The following is a 17,817-nucleotide window of genomic DNA, read 5'->3' as shown; positions in this document are numbered from 1 at the left end:
TTCGTTCAGCTTCACAAAGACAGTCAAGGTCATACACTTTGAAAACTTTTTCACTGCTTTTTTCCAGTTTAACAAGACAGTTACCATTTTAAAGCCATGTTCTGAGCTGAGCATCTAAAGCCAGGTTGCCCTTAAGAAAACATATTTAATTCTAGATGATACCAACATAATCTGGTGTATGTACGTATAAGTACTATAGTATTTACTGTTAAAAATTCATTATCTCTGAAAGGCATTTGACATAACCACCATACAAGCAACTTTTTAGGAGGGCAACAAAAGAAACACAGGGTAGGAATTTTTCTGATTTTAGTGGCCAGATGAACATTCAGTAGGCCATTAGGGATAACATCCATGCAATCCTTTTTAAAGTGCTATGGAACGTGCATTGAGCATCAGTTTACACTCATCTCATTCACAAGTGCTTTATGCCAATACACTTTCCCATTGCCAACAGTTTCTCTCCCTTTCCTCTTGGATGCTGTCTGTCTAGATTTTCTTGTATTTTTCAAATAAATTTCCTCCTGGGAAGAAGAACGTTCTGAAAAGTAGGTTGGTTCAGAGATAGTAAGGCTGAAAGTAGTTTAGGATAGCAATTGCTGCCCTCATTTGAAGCTCTCTGAAAGCAAGCAATCCTTCTGGATGATTACTTATAGAGGAATGAAGAATTTGTTCCACTTTAACCATTACACTTACGCCAAGTAGGTTGTATTATTTTAAAAAAGAGCAAAGAATATTATATATATTTTCAAAGGCAGAGAAACAAAGAGATTCGGACCACCATTTTTCATATTGATGTGGATTCTTACATATTCATGTACACACCAGAAAATGGGACAAATACTAAGCACTTGCATGTCTTACTGAGTTCAAGAGACATTTCTCTAGTAGATCTGGCCCATTCTACAGCAACAATAACTGTACATCTATTTTCCCCTACGTGGTAATAAAGAGAAAGAGCGGTACATACTGTCAGCAAAATAAATTTGTTGTGTTGCCTGCAGGAAGTCCAGAATGCTATCTGCCTTTTCATCTATATCTTTTAAGCCTGCTGCTTCTTCTCTGTTGTTTTTGTCAGGCTGATATGTAAAATCCACACTGGTAGTTCTTGTTACCAAGCCAGCTGCTCTCATTTTTTCTTTCTGTCGCTTTTTTTTCATTTTCCTCTTTTTATTTTTGCTTATTTTGGGACTCTCTATCTGCTGCAGCTGTAGATTATCTCGAACAAGAGTCTCTTGCATTCCAGATTCTGTTTGTTCTCCATGTAAATTATTAGAGTTTTGTAAGCTGCTCTTTTGTTTCTTCCTTCGAATGCGCTTTCTCTTGGTTTGTCCTTGATATTCCTCCTCTGAAGATTCAAAAGAGACATGACAGTTGTAAATAAGAAGATCTGTAATAAGCATTTTGGAACTGCATACAATGAAATATTACTCCCTTCAAATTCTGCGACGTTGGAGTGGCTCTAACCTTATTTTTATGCTTGGAATGCCTTTTAGTACTACAATGTCAAAGCCAACTTTTATGAATGCATTGAGTAAGAAGACAAGTTCTTCTCCCTTCTGCTTTCAATAAAGACTGTACTGTCCTTCATGCTACATACTTTACATCACATTTACTTTCTCAAGGCAGAAAATATAGCTCTGCACAGAGAGTGAGGTCAAAAGAACTGCCAGGACAAAAACCAGTATGGGCAAGCTGAGGCACATGGGATGAGGGAGCTCCCCCAAGAGCCCCACACCACCAGTTGGTAGACTTGACCAAGAATGCAAGAAGAATGCATTTGATTCACAATAAAAGATGATAGTGTTTATATCTACTATATCTCTCCATGATAGTGCTGTGCCTCAAAAACACAAGACATCTGTTTCTGATTCTTCTACTTTCTCCTCCTTAAACATCTTCCTCCTTTGGGATATCTTAATGTTAGCTTAGCTTTGGACATCAACTTTATAGGGAAAGCATGCAAGGCATCAGTGACCTTGGCAAGTAATCTCTGATCTCTTTAACAGCCTGTCTTGGTTCTGTCATTCCCTTGCTACCTTATAATTTCCTTACTAGCTAATTCTTCAAAAGGCTCAAATGTCATGGGAAAGGAGTCCCTCCTGCTCTTGAAGACAGCTTTCATGCTTCTTTACTCAGATCTTATCCCTGCACACAGAGCCAGAGTTCTAAAGTCTTCTCTGACCCTGAAATGACTGCCTCTCCCACATGCTCACTTCTGAGTGTAAGCCCTCCTCGCACTAGCAAGGGAAGACTGCCAGAATCCATCTTCCCTTTGACTGCAGTGCTGCTGAAGTCCATATGCATGCCTATAATAATTCCTGCCTAATTAACTGAAATACCCTCTTTCACGGTCTATCAAACTCCTCAGACATTTAAACAATCATGGAGTGCAGAATGCCAGTGTTGTTCTAACGTCTTGTTCTAGAAAGTTAAGCCATTTATCCTTCCCTCAACCTCTACCTGCATGTTTCTAAATTCCTCAAAATAAGTGCTCTGAGCCCTGTGCTCTTATTTATCTGTTTTTATGCCATTCTCTTATTTACCTAGTTTTACACCATTCCCTTATGGTCAAAGAATCTTTGTTTGGCATAGTGCAGGAGAGACACCTGAAGCCCAGTGTTTGTTTCCAAATGATTTGCAAAGTCTCCTGAACCACCTCTGACATTCTCAGCTTGTTTGGCTTTCTCATCACTCCTCCCCCTACCAGTCTTTGCCTCTATTTTTTCCATGGCTGGAGGCCCTCTGTTTCGTTTCTGTTTCTTCTTCTGTCTTGAACTCTGTCAGCTCTGAGCCACTTTCTCTCTTTAAATATCACTACAAGACTTTTAGTTCTTTAGCTGACAGATGACTCACTGCAAAGAAATCTTCCATACTTTCTATGAAGAAGGCTGCACAAAAATAAATTTGCTTTATTGTAATTGAACACCACAGCATGTTAAAGACACACCAAACGTCACCTCATACCCACAGAGTGGAATGCTTTGCACGCATGGTATTTGAGCTAAATGTCTTTTTACATGATTTGGACATATGGGATGTGGGAAAAATAACGTCTGTGTTGTCCTGTAGGAATAAAATATCAGAACTGAAGGCAGATATGAATGGTGAAAGATGCCATAACACATCAATGTTTCATCTTAAGATCTAATTTGGATTTTCATGGGAGTATTTATGTTATAATAGGTGAATTTCACTGTAAACATAAATACATTGTTCTGTAAAATTTCTCAGCCCTCTGTTAATCTGAACCACACTGTTTGCTAATAAAGCTGCTCTAATCTGCGCTCCCAGCAAAGTGGCCCAACGTGCTCTTTAAACATCCGTGAATCACTAAATCTCAGCAAAACTACAGCATGTTGTGCAGCCAAGCGCCCTCAACTGGTTTGAAGATACTTGAAAAAACTGGTGCAGAAGGCAGAACAGGGCTTAAGGTTTTTTAAGTCAAATCCAGAAGTTGACTTATCATTGGTAGCTCAGGACAGCAGAAGGCCTCAAGCTGTCAAAAGACAGAATGAATGTAGTCTTCCGATGTCTATGTTATTAAGGTAAATAGCCAATGAAAGGGAATCAGAACTGCGCTAAGTTTCCTCCAACACAGAAAACAAAACAAACACAAGACTTTACCTAGTTCTCTTGAGGAGTTAAACTGGAATTCCTCTAGCAGTTTTTGTCGTTCTTTGCCCCACATTTTAATATCTCTTTAGTATCTACTGCTCCATGTGTGGGAGCTCCTAGTGATTCAACATCAGGAACAGATGAAATTAGAAGTTGACAAATGGCAAAGCAATGCACACAAAAGGGATTCATTTGAACAACTCATTGCTAGGGTTAGAGCGAACTGTTACCAGCTCGGGAAAAACAAAACAAAGGCCAGACCTGTGCATTAGCATGGAAAGCTCAAGGAAAACATTTGCTCAGTGGGTATCAGTGATCAAAACAGCAAACACCTTGTTTGCATACATAAGTAAGAGGATGGAAAGTAACAGGAAAAATATTCCAAACCTATTATACAAATCTGTTGTACTCCTCAAGCTTGTAACACTTGTTTCTTAGCATAATCTCAGCATAGTTAGACTCTGGCAGAAAAGAGAAGGACTCTTAGAGAAGTTACCAGAGAAAGAAATTTCAAAAAGATTTGTATGATTTGACTTGAAAGATAGAGTAATAACATGGGCTCTGTCTCTGCCTCCTCATGCAAGAACAAGGTGACATCTAATTAATCTGAACAGTTTCACAAGCAAATAGAAGAAAGTAAATACTTGTTTTACAAACAGTTCAGTTAGCTTATTGAATTCACATGTGTGTGGTATGCATAGGAGCCCAGGGCTTAGTAGGATTCAAAAGGTGGTTGTTTATATAGCCAGCAAGACTACCTGATTATAATAGCTATGCTAAAATATAACTAAGAGTTGTACAAGAAATATAAACCATAATGTTTAGGTCACAGCCCACACAGTGATCTTCACAAATGAAATGTTCTGTGGGATTCACCTCCCACAACTTTAGCTATCTGAAAAGAGAACACTTAGTGCATACTTACACCTATGCTCTCTGATAAACCAAGAGATGCTAACATCTTCAGAAAGCAATTTACCTCATCCTTAACCAGCTGGGATGAAAATGCACCCTGAAGGTCTTCATCTCCTTCTCCCTTTCCATTAACTACAGAGGAAATGTAGACAATGAATTTGGACTAGATGCTTTCAACAACTGACAAGAATTAGTCTCTTTTACAAAAATTAACAATATGGAGGATGGTGCTTCCTAACATGAGTCTGCTCATCACACTGATTTTTACTAATTAACAAAATCCACCGTTTCATGAAAAAAAAACCAAATAATTTTTGACCGATTCTCTACATTTTGAATTAGCAGGGAAGCCTGAAAGAATTTCAGCAGATATAAATTTTGTTCCAATAATTTTTCCCTCTGTATGAAGAGGTTTGTTATGTCAAAGCAGCATAATTGTAACAATTGCAGGGAACATATACTACACAAGCAATCTTAGTAAGGTGCTGAATACATACTTAAGCAACGTTGATAGGAGTATCAGCTTTTGGACTACACTAACTATAGCCACACATTCAGCTACAGTTTGTCCTAATTCCACAAGAGCTGATGATTTTTCTCCTTCTTTTCCATAATAGCCTGTCTCCTATCTCCCTCCTAAAACCTGTCTCTGTTCCACAAGCACCTTAATTTATCACATAATCCAATTATGCAGGAGCAATTGCCTTTAACCTGTTTAGTCTGGACTTGGTGCCCTCTCAGATTGAGCAAAGTGCCTCCCAGACAGAATGCCCATATAAATTTTGAAGCCGTAGTCATAAATTCATAAGCATTTATTTCAGCTTCCTGAAGCTTCATCCTCAAGAACTCTTCAGAGTTTAAAATAACGGCTTTCTTTGTGTTTTGTTGTTTTTGCTTTTCCCCCTTCTGGATTGTTTTTAGTCCAGATTACTTTCCTGATGCAGTTGACCATGCAGGTGCACAGTCACGCTATCCTGACTCACAGAATGATGTGGAAGTGGGAATGAGCAGCCTGAAAAGGAAAGTCAGCACCAAAAGAAAAAGTCATCTTCTAACTGCCTATCTCATCTGGTCTGAAACATTAGAAAATTTTCTCCATGCAAACTGTGTGTCTCCTTAACAGAAAAGAGGCAGAAATATGCCAAAAAACAGACTTAAAATGAAATAGAGGACGCGGTTTCTGGATACTGCTTATTGAATTTTGATAATGAAAAGTCAGCACCTCCAGTTTACATCTTCAAGGAAAAACAGAAAATAATAATGATTTACATCAAGATTCTGAAGAAGCTGATATTTATTTATTAACTTCTATTATATTAGTGAGTTATTTTATATTTATCGTCAGGCTAGCTGGAGACACGAAGAGATTAAATCCAAAGCTTAACACAGGCTACAGCTGACTGGCTGTCACAGCAGCACAGCAACAGCTGACTGTGGGCTGACTTCCATTCAGACTAACCATCAGCATGAACACATTGCTGGCAATTCTGTGTCTGAAAAGATGAGCTTCCTCAAGTTTATCTGTATTATTTCAGTTCGCTCAGACAATGTCAGATGGAAACACTCAGGGAAAGCATCATATAAGACAATGAAAAATGGGAGGCTATTTACTTAGGTGTCTGCAAGTAAAAGGCATACAAAGTTCCACAGCATGCCAAACTGACATATGGGTTTGGGTATCTGAGAATAAGCTGGTAATACTAGGGATTTTTAAAAATCAGGTCCCTAAATATTATTAGAACAAGCCTTTCGAACAGCCCATTAAAAAAAATAAAATACTGCAGACTGAGGAAAAGATAGTCAAAGAATATCCTATGAGCTTTAGAAATCTCCTCTATAGTGTGCTCCTCATGACTCAAGTCAATACTGCAGCTGGCTTTCCTGCTCAAGGACCAAGTCCCACAGTAGGCTTTCCAGATGTTGCTCATGGTAATTTTGTTCTTTTGATCAGGTGAAACAGGTCATATGATTGTCCTATTTCTTCACCCAGATTAAACTCTTTTCTTCTCCCTGATATACTGGATGGTTTTCCCATGGTGTTCCAAGCAGTCAATGCAGAGGAATTTAATTTTGGTTTAGGATCTTGCAAGGGAAAAAAAAAATGTTATTTTTAGTGCCAATTAAGATACCAGCAGCTATAATTTGGCCAAGAGCAAAAAGCTGTGGCTAACGAATGCAATAAAATGTAATGGCTCATTAGAATAAAAGCCAAACTGGAAAGATCTCAGGAGCACAAGATGACACTAATATTTTTACACTTGTTTTAGGAAATTGTTTCAAATCATCATTTGAAATCAGAAGAAAACACACTTCAAAGGTCTTAGTAATCTACAACACTTTTGACATTGGAGAAAATTGCAAAAGACTGGACAGGGATAGGGACTATCTCTTGTTTGTTTGTTCATACCATGTTTGTATACTTACAAGTGAAGAATTCAGATGAAACTGGTAAATGCTGCATACCACAACAGAGTACTACCTCTTGGATTTACCATAAATCCAATTAACAGTAATGACAATAATAATTAAAGGCAGGTATCATGGTCTGCAACAGTTAGCAATCCTAAATATTTATCTGACTGTATATACAGATGAATTTGTCTTACTTATAAGCTATGTCAAACTCCTACCATAAGAGGAAATGTAGTTGGTCACAACTAACATCTACCTAGTACTATAACCTGTATCAAACAGTAGTCATACACCACATTCAAGATAAAGATGAACTCTGGATTTATATAGTGGTATAATGATGTTTTTTCTTTTGTACTTTTTACTCTAATAATTGCCATCACTTTATTTTCTTTTTGACTGCTGCCGAGTGCTGAAATGTTTTCACAGCTACTTATCATACTGCAAAATCTCACTCCTGCTTGGTAACAGCCAGTTCTGAGCCAGCCATTTTGCAGGTGAATTTTGACTGGTTATTTTTTCCTAAGAAAATCACTTGACAACTATCTAAAATGCGTTTCATCTGCCATTTTTGAAAAATCACTCAATGTGAGATCATGTTGCATCCAATTCTTGTCTTTAGCGCAGTCAATATCTGCGTAGCTATCAGGAACCTTCCGACTCCACTGTTCACTCTTTACTTCACCATCTATGAAACTCAAGCCTCCAGTTGTGATCTCCCTGTTTTGAGAACCACTGCATTCTCTTCATCTACTTACCTGTTCTGGGACTTTGTCTTTCATGCTATGTCTGTATGCCCTCTGTGAGGGGCTTTATCAAAAACTTTGTGGAAATTCAAGGAAACCACATCAGCTGTAGCACCCTTACCTACATCTTCCCTGGCCCTTCAAAGAATTCCAAGATATGTAGACATTTCCTCTTTGCAAATCTCACGCTGATCCTTCCCATGCAGATCACAGGTTTTCCAGCATCCACAAATCTTATTTTGCATTATAATTTGTGCTAAACTCCCTAAAGCAAACACCAGGATTACAGGCTTGCAGGTCCCTGGATGATTTAAGAACGTTTAAAAAAACTGGCATCACACTATCCAGCCACAAAGTCTCGCATAACAAGGCAATTTGAAAATTAAGTGGTTATGCAGCACTATAAGGAATTTAGGCAATTTAATTTTCCTTGAATTCTTTCAGAAATTTTAGGTGAATAAATTCTAGTACTGGTGATTTTATTGTTTATCTTATTGCACGACCATTAAATCACTTCAGTTTCACATATCCTCTGAGAAAGCCCAAGAAAGAGCATTCCAGCATGGGATTCCTCTCAATTTTTTCCCCACAGATAACATCAAAGAATTTCTTTAACTTCTCTGAAATCGGCCTCTTTAAGTACTCCTTCTACACCACAGTCATTGGCTCAGAAGACTTTGTAACATTTGTTCAAATATGCCTTAGCCTGTCTTACCCTGTTTTTACATTTAAAATATCATTTGGGTGTGAATTGAGCTTTTTAAGGGACACCTACTTCTTTGTAACAACTTCCTTTACTCTGTTGTCTAGCTCTGCTGTTTTCCTTTCGCTTTTTCTCAGGGCTTTCATGACAGGTGGTGGGTGCTGGCCTTGAATATCACATATGGTGTCCTTAAGTAGCTTCCACACCACCTGGTACAGCTCCCTTCTCTTTTTTAGGTTCTTTCTAGCAACTATCCTTATTTTTGAAGAGTGTCCCTTCTCGAAATGGATCACAACTGCTGTGGGTTTTTTTGGTTGTTTTTTCTGTTGTTGTTTGAGTAGGATGTTGAACCTAATGTTTGCTGTAGCCATGTGCCTCTTATGAGTCAAACTCCACCCAGGACAAAGTCAAGAGCCATATTTCCTCTCACAGCCCCACCAATCAATGCCTTGGTTATCAACTGTGCCTAAAAACTGAGACTTTTCACAACATCCTGATGTGACAGTCACATCATCTGAACAGGAATAAATGGAAGATCCCATTACTACTCTCTGCTGCTTCTCTGATCTTTCAGCACACAGCAATGAGTGTTCACAATCCCAGCTGGATACACAATGAAAGAAACTCTGAGCTTGCTTTGCGTTTTGATACGTAGACTCAGCCACTCACACACTGACCTAATGCATCCAGGAGATATTTGAAACTATTCCAACAAATAAATTAATTTTGACAATAATGTTTCAGCCTCCCATCACTTCATGCAAAAAGCCATGCTTGATGAAGCCCTCAAGATTTCTTAAATAACTTTTCTGATGCAGATTCTGTATCCTTCAGTGACTTAATTTTTAAACAAAAGCAAATATTTTGACCCTTTATTGATCTTTCTCATTATTTTTTAAATTTCAAGCTCACTGTCTTCATTCATTTGGGGTTTTTTTTTTTTGGATGATGGGCAAACAATCTGAACCAGTCACCACTGTACAGAGGCATCACACAGCACTTCCTAAATGGGCTCAGGAGTGCTCCTCTAAACCACTGTTGACTCAGTTATGGTGACTCAGTGAGGAAAACAAAATCATGGAGCTGAGTACATTCATGGACATGAAAGAAGAACAAATTCAATGGCAACTGGCAACTCTTTTGAAGGCTACTAAATCAGAAATGCTAAGGATCCTAAATCTGTCTATAGAGTTTCTACAGTTCAGCAGCCACAAAGACTAATTGCTACTAAATACAGAAATCTTAGTCTTTAGCTAATAAGATTATGCCTTTGTATTTGAACAGAATGCACCACCATGAAAGAGATTTGTAACATTTATATCAAAAAAACATGGAAAAATTTTGAACATTTCATGTCACATTTACACTTACACCCTCCCCCCCCCCCCCCCCCCCCGATTTTCCTTTAACTTTGCAGGACACAAATACACATTCAGAATTTTCTTTAAAGTATTTTTTTTCCCCCAGAGATGGTTTTCAACCAATGCTTAGAGAATCCAAAGCTCTCCCTTTGCTCAGAATAACAACAGAAACGATAAGAAAAGCTGCAATCTTAAAATCCTGTTTAAAATGTTCTTTCCAAATCTACCAGCTAAAATAGTGTTAAGAGTGAGAAGTTATTTAGGCTGCAAGACCACAGACTATTAAATGATAAGCAACCTAATGGAAAACTGATATCTAGTTTTCCCCTGTGATAAAACAGTATCAAAGAGCAGAAACTGAAAGTACAATCTTTGTACAAGAGCTATCCAAAAGTACACAGACGCTGACATAGTAAAATGAAGATACTCAGCAACAAAACCCAGCCCAAATTTATCAATTTCAGTTATTAAATATTTAAATATGATAATTCAATTTCTGCTGCATTTCACAACATTTTAAACTTTTTACACATCATCCAATAACCAATCACATTTAACGCCACATACAAAAGAGCTGCCACAACTCCAATTTATTACATAGTCCTTTCAGTAAATTCTAGTTCAAAATGCTTTGGCAAAAGAAAGTCTGAAAGAATGCAAACCTATTTTAAACTATTTCCTTTATTAATTTATCTTTGGATCTTAACTCCAATTTGAATTAAATTTAATTACATAGTTTCTAACCAGCTTTGTAAAACCAGGGATGTTTTAGGATAAGGGTTCAGCTTATTTTTATTAATCGCGTTCTAAATTAATTACGTTTTAAAGAACAGTTGAAAACATTCATGTAAGTCAATTCTTAATGACTAAGTGCTCTATGTTAAGCTAATCGTACATATAAATATGCAGAAAAGTATGCTGTAAAAATGAGAAACACCACAGGGAAGATCTGAACAGTTGTATAAGCTGGTAATGTGCCCAGTTGTAATAGATGGGAATCTGGTGCCACAGCCTTCCCAATGATGCAGGTTTGCTCTTGACCATGTGCTGCACTGCAATGGGGCTCTGCCATGGCCAGAGCTGTGAGGTCAAACTGCTCAAATCATTTTTCCCTCGACAGTGAACACGCCAAAACAGCTTTTAAACAGGAAAGCTAGGTTTTATTAGAATAGACACTACAACAGGTGATTTTTGGGAAAGAAAACTCAAAATGAGGAAAATCAAACCAAAACAATACATTATAGTATCTCTACCTTGCCCACTGCATTCTTGTAAATCGATCCTCTTTGCTTAGGCTTGCTTTCAGTCCAGCACACCAGCGAATTCCAGAGTTGCAGAAAAGTCTGCACAGCCCCTTTTGGGTCTCTAGAGAAAGTCCTTCTGAAGCCTGGGTTCCTGCTGCTCTCAGCAGACACCTGGTCTCTGCTATACATAGAGCTTATTCCTTGGCCAACATCATTCCCCCACAACCTGTTTGTCCTTTATGATCTAGAAAGTTATTCTCTGTCAGCAAATGTCTCCTCATCTCCCAGGAGCTCCATCCTGGCTTCTCTACTGGGCAACTACAGTTTTTCAAAGAATGAAACATTATATATGACATAAACATGTGATTATCCATAACAAATTGAAAAAAAGACAACAAACTGATACCATCTGCTACCCAAATAAATGAAGTGACTGAAATAATTGTCACATGTTCTCAACTAGAGATCATACATACTCTATTTTCCTAGGGATTTATCCCACTGTACATCATCCGCTTTATACTATTAGATCACCTATTTCTTGGCACAGCAAAATGCAACTGGGATAACACCAATCATTCAGTCTTTGTAATTTCCAGGATTTCTTGTGCTGCTTCCCAAAAGCAAAACAATGGGAAATGGCAAAGCGAGCACAATGCCTCATCTATTCAGCTTAGTAAAGTGTCAAGTTCTTTTTAGTTTCCATTTAATTTGTTGAAAAATAGGAGTTGCTCTGCATGTCACTGAGGCATAGTATCTTCGCTTGAAAATAAGAGAGACTTTCTTACTGTTCTTCAGTTTTATGCTATGGTCTGTGGAGTAACCCTGCTATGATAAAGGTAAATGTGTTCATCTGTATACACTTGACATTATATTTCATGCAAAGTTTAAAATATGTCATCTGCTTGCAGAAGAGTTTTCATCACATGCTGCACCCCCAATCTTGATTAGTGGTGATGCTATTGGTTTTTTTCTTTGCTTAGTGCACTGCCTGACATCTCTACAAACTGAAAGTTTAATTCTAATTTCCCATTTCATAGAACTTTAGGTATCAACAGCTGTAATTCACAGGCTACACATAATATGCTATGGATATGCATATTTCTTTCCCTTCTTTGATATATCTATACGTGTACTTAGAGGTTCGTTACTAATGAATCTCTCACATGCTTTCATGAACTGGCTGATGTATACTACTATTAATCCCATTGGAAAGAATGTAAATCCCCTTATTGACATAAAATGCTGAGGAAGGAATAAAAAGGCTCTCAAAGAGAGCTGATCCTGCCACAAGCATCTAACTTGAACCCACAAGCTTTCTTCTAGGCAGGATGTTTTCCCACAGTGAAATACCCAGCAGCAGGTAAGAAATCTGTGAGAGGAGAGAAGGAATAAATCCAGGCCTAATAAGCACCTCTCTAGGGCTTAATGATGTTTCCTTTGTGCATCTTCTACAATCTAGACAACAGATTTGGACAAAGAAATTGTGATACAAGTCATTTGACAGCTCTGTCAAAGCCCTGACATAGGAAGCTATTGTACTACTGTGTCACTGAATATAGCCTGGGGACAGACTACGACTTGCAAGCATCTCAAGCTGTACTGGATACTGTCAGTACACATGCCATTGACCAAGCAGTTAGTTTTGAAGACTTTTTGGACTTAGGCAGGACAAAGTTTCAAAACCTCCCCAACCTTTTCTCTGTCTTAACTTTAAACTGACCACTTCCAATCTGAAAGAAGGAAACGGGTGTAACCAAGCGATAGTTTAACCCTGATGGAGCTGGATAGCACAGCACAGTGTATTTTCGCTGTACCCTCAATCCTTTCAGACTTTGTTTCGCTCTTTGTGACATTTTGGTAGTAATTAATAACAATATGACAGAGTTTTACACCTGATTGGGATAGCAAAAATGAAAAATAAATTGAGCAGAACTGTCTGGTCACCATTTCATCTCCTGCCATCACAGTTCTGAGAGTGCCTTCTTGGCTAGTCAATAACATTTCTTTTTATTATGCTGCCCGTATTTGTCCAATGCCCCTAACACTGCTGCAGTTCATCATTAAAACTTACCTGATATTTTTTTCCTGAAGAGATGCATTTACATAATCAAACTATACATCAGAAACTTTAACAAGTGCACACAAACTAAGACCCCCTCAAAACTCTCTTTCTGTCCTCCTAATCTGGTTCCACCTAAAAGTAATTTTACACTGTTGCTTCACTTCATGTTTGTATTTATATTATTCTTTCCAGGTTAGAGTGAAAAACATACTGCTTTCCATTTCTGGAATTGGAGTATCTCAGCATCATTCCAATAGCAAGATACTCAGGACTTTGTTAAACCTTTAGCACAGCTTGAGTAAGATGCTCAGCTTGAAGTCAATCACACTGCTCTTTTGGAATAGTGACAAGGTTACAAAATCACATTCCCTGATACAGTATATCCTCTGCACTGGATTTCTTCTATGCTTTAATCTTAACCTTTTCAAAACCTGGAAACTAATTAAGTGATACATCTTTTCCCCCCCCCTTACAAAGACTTTGCTTCTGGTTTCTCTCATCTGACTTATGCTTGTCAAAGGGGTATTCAGGCTTCCTATGCCTAAGCTGCAGAAATTGCTTCCACCAAAACTTAGGGCAGCCAAGTCATACTTGATTTTTCCCAAGATAGCTACTACACCACAGAAAGTTTTCTAACACTACAGATATATTGCATTTTAAATTCACAGCCCAATGACATATCCCACACAGAACTTCATTTAAACAAGAAAATGTAAAAACATGTATTTTACTTACATAGAACAAAAGGAAGCCTGTTTGTAGGCACCAGTTACAAGATCACCCCCTATACCTGTCCTATGAAGACCGGCTGAGAGAGTTGGGATTGTTCAGCCTGAAGCAGGGAAGGCTTAGGGCAGACCTTATATATAAGTCTTCCAATACCTGAAGGGGGCCAACAAGAAATCTGCAGAACAACTTTTACAAGGGCACGTAATGAGAGGACAATGGGAATAGCTTTAAACTGAAAGAGCCAACAGATTAGACATTAGGAAGAAATTCTTTATGAGGGTGGTGAGGCACTGGCACAGGTTGCCCAGAGAAGCTGTGGCTGCCCCATCCCTGGCAGTGTTAAGGCCTGTTTGGATGGGGCTTTGAGCAACCTGGTCTATCGGAAGGTATCCCTGCCTGTGGCAGGGGAGTTGGAACTAGATTATCTTTAAGGTCCTTTCCACCCCAAACCATTCTGTGGTTCTATGATTATCAAGCCAATTGCACAAAGTGAACATGCTGGATTTAGATGCAAGAAACATCCTTGTATCCAATAGATACCCGAGAACAGTTTTTCAATAGGTTTAAGCAGTAAGAGTTTCTTTAACTTTAATTAACAAATGCATCTTGTGGGGAAAAAAAAAAAGTCTCATTGCAAATGCAAATGTTTTGCTGGAGTCAGAAGCTGCAGCTTCATTTGGCCTTTTTCACCTTGAGAACACACAAATTTTTAGAGCTGATGAAACAATGCAGACTGGCTCAGTAGGTATCATAAATTTAAAGACATCTGTGTGCTTCCACAATAATTTTATATTTTACATGATTGTTGCTGTTCCTACCTATACAAACTATCCAAGTGCTTTTACACCACACTACCAGTGCTTGCATGGCTGCATCACACACTACTCATGAAGCACATGAAAAAATACTGCATATGTATCAACCTGAGTATTTTCTGTGGGGACACAGGAGACCAAAATTGCTTTCTTGGAAAATAAGGTTTTATTTTTTCTTGTATAAAGACTCTTGGATGGCTGCTTACTTTATGAAAAAGTGCTTTTAAAATAAAACCCAAACCGCAACCAAAAAACCCCCAAAACAACCCAACCAAATGTACTATGTTTTATACAGTTCCTAAAGGTTTTATGCACAGCTCAGCTCTGTTTCAATTCTTTCCAAAGGACAACTAAAGAGATGCAAAATGGACCATGAGAAAGTGAGTCATTTTCTTATGCACTGATGAAAGCAGGACAGAAACTCAACAAAATTAACTTATTTAAATAAAAAATAAAGTCCAAGAAAGCTGCAGGAAGGTTCAAGCTACTAGCACATCTCATTAGCAAAACCAGGTTTCTTAAGGTTTCACTGGAATGCAGAGCTTGAAATTACCACAACCAACAGTTGTTAGGTTCCCCCTCCTGACCCGTTCATAAGGCTATCTTTAATCAAGCTGGACAAGAGGCCACACAGTGCAGGTTTCTGTCTTCTCAAAGAACTGGTGGTTTGACTTTGGTAGTCAGTTTCTGTGTTCACAGGACTTTTTTCATTTTGTAATACTAAAAAGTTCACAAAAATCTTGCAGTGATGCAATGAATAAGCAGCAGCAAGAGCTTTAGGTCCTCTAGAGATAACGCTCTGACCTCTGTGAAACCCGGACTGGGAATGGGGGCCACCTGGATGGAGACAGCAGGGTGCCTGGCTCTGTGGTGTTGGCTACTTCTCCAGCTGAGCAACATCGTGGGAGACTGCAGCCTGAATTTTACTCCTCACTCATCCTCTGGAGGACACAGATGCTAACCAGGACTTCATACAACATTCACTTCTGTTGCCTTATACTGTAGCAGGTAGAGAGAACTTCCACTGTACTAACAAGTACAGTGACACAAAAAGCTGGCAGAAGTTCACCAGAAAATAGACCGCAAACTGCTCAGAATAATTCAGGGCTTTCCATTTACTTGGCTTTTAACATAAATATTTCACTACAAGCAAGTTTAAGTGTATGGAGTTACTACCATTAAAAGAGAAGGTATAAAAAAAGGAAGTATAAACCCCTTGTAAATCCATTTGAACTAACAGATATATAATAGTCAATGAAAGTTTATACAGCTTGCAATAAAACTGCTAGAGGCATTTCACTTTAATATACATATTTAATCATGAATGTATTTAATCAAACAAAAATACCAGACTTCAGAGTGGAAAGGAAAAGCACTGCAGCTGATCACTACAGAACACTTCCAAGTATTTTAACCATTGTATTTTTACTTAGATATTTTTCTGCATATGTGCAAAAGTTATAACACTATCTCTAAAGCTTTTGCTGAAATTCCCTATGCAAATATATGCAGTTTTGCACTAAAAGTGACGTTTATTTTCAAATGCAAATATTTCTGATTATTAGTGGATGCTGAATACCATTACAATTTCTAGAGATACGTAAAAAAAATAAATCTAACATAACAGTTGTTGGTTTTGGTTTTTGTGGGTTTTTTGTTTTTTTTTTTTTTTTTTTTTGGGAAAAGTAGTTTCTGTCATTGCTTAAACATACACCTAAATTCCACACATTGACTAAAATATCTTACTATCTTCTTGAAATTAGAAACACAAACATATATGTAACACATGTGAAATAAGGAACCACCGTGTATTATATATGATAATCTTTCATCCTTCCTTGATATATTCTTTTTCCTTTTCAGAGAAAAAAAAACAAAACAATCTGCATCCAAAGCTGTAGAATACTTAGCATTAAAGGGTCCACCCATCAACTACATATTCAGGATTAAAGTACCTAAGTTCAGCTAAGCAGCATTTCAGAATGGACTATAAGTACTTACTTCACCAGGCACCTGTATGCCTTAAAACAATCATAGGAAAATATAGTTAAAGAATCACTGAAGAGCAGAAAAACCAAAACAGGCACCAGGAGAACAGGGGTTAGAAGGAAGCCCAAACTAAACACAAAAAGCCCAAGAGAGAGTGAGTTAGCAATGGAGGTAAATGTGAGATTTCCACCAGCAAGTGCTACAAAGGAGATGCCAAGAAAATCTGGTATATTTTTAGGAAGAGAAAAGCTGGCAAAAAAAAGGACAAGATTAAACCCGATCCTGAGCTGGAAGAGGAAGAGCTGTATCATTGTCTTATTACTTTAAGTCTTCCTGTCTATCCTAAGGCTACATCTATTTCTTAAGGAGCTCTAGCAAGCACAAGTATACATTTCTCTCCTCTACAGTGTTCACCTATATACCAAATAAGGAAGTGCTGAACAAAGAATCAAACAATCCTTTTCTCTGGCAGAAGGACATGAAGCATAGACACTATGTTCTTTTCAGCAAAAATGCTACAGTTCAGCTAAGGTAATTAACTGAGATGTACAAGCTACCATAATACCCACTTCCCTTTCTGCCGTCACGTAAAAAAGAGACAGACTCCTCCAAATGGTAAGTCTGATTGTAGCAAGGCTTTATTATCATCACTTGTTATAATATCACTAGATGCCTCTCCTCACTCTAAATGAGCAGTTTAGTAGAGTATTCTCATATGTTTCAGTGAATAGGTTAAATAAAATCAGGTTCTTGCACAAATCTGTTCTATTGCAGCAGTTCAAGGTATGAAGCGTTACAGACCTGCAGACCAGCCCTGCAGCTTGCCACAGTTGCTGTCTCTTGTACTGATCTATCAACACCATCTTAATTTCACTCACATTCCTGTATGCATATTATTGCTCATGTCTTTATATATTTGGGCTTCCGCAGCAGAATCTTTACTATTTTACGTTGCTTGTGATATGAAAAGTGCATTGATTTGAGCATTCGGTAAAGTCAAGCTCCCTGGGGAATGTCTTAAAAAACATGCACACTGAATTCAGCTAATCTTGTCTCTAAACCCAACACAACTGTTTATTAAAATAGCACGCAAAGATGTTTGAGCTTACTGTGTCAACATCAATATAGATAATGGTCAGAGATAAAGACACAAAGGAATAACTAAAATTGAATCCAGACAAATAATGAACTTAAGAATTAATGGAAAACTAACCTCACTT

General features: G+C 37.9%; 1 protein-coding gene across 1 annotated transcript in view; it reads right to left on the bottom strand.

Annotated features, from left to right (window-relative positions):
• Nucleotides 1–17,817, bottom strand: part of ERICH1 (glutamate rich 1) — a 72,967-nt gene that overhangs the window by 8,369 nt on the left and 46,781 nt on the right. Inside the window, exon 4 of the mRNA XM_030490345.2 lies at nucleotides 971–1,348. Coding sequence (XP_030346205.2) covers nucleotides 971–1,348 — 378 coding nt within the window. The remainder of the gene's footprint in view (nucleotides 1–970; nucleotides 1,349–17,817) is intronic.

This window comes from Strigops habroptila, chromosome 6 (assembly GCF_004027225.2).
Source record: "Strigops habroptila isolate Jane chromosome 6, bStrHab1.2.pri, whole genome shotgun sequence".
Classification (NCBI taxonomy): domain Eukaryota; kingdom Metazoa; phylum Chordata; class Aves; order Psittaciformes; family Psittacidae; genus Strigops; species Strigops habroptila.
The sequence above is the reverse complement of the archived record's forward strand: the minus strand, read 5'-3'. Positions and strand labels throughout refer to the sequence as shown.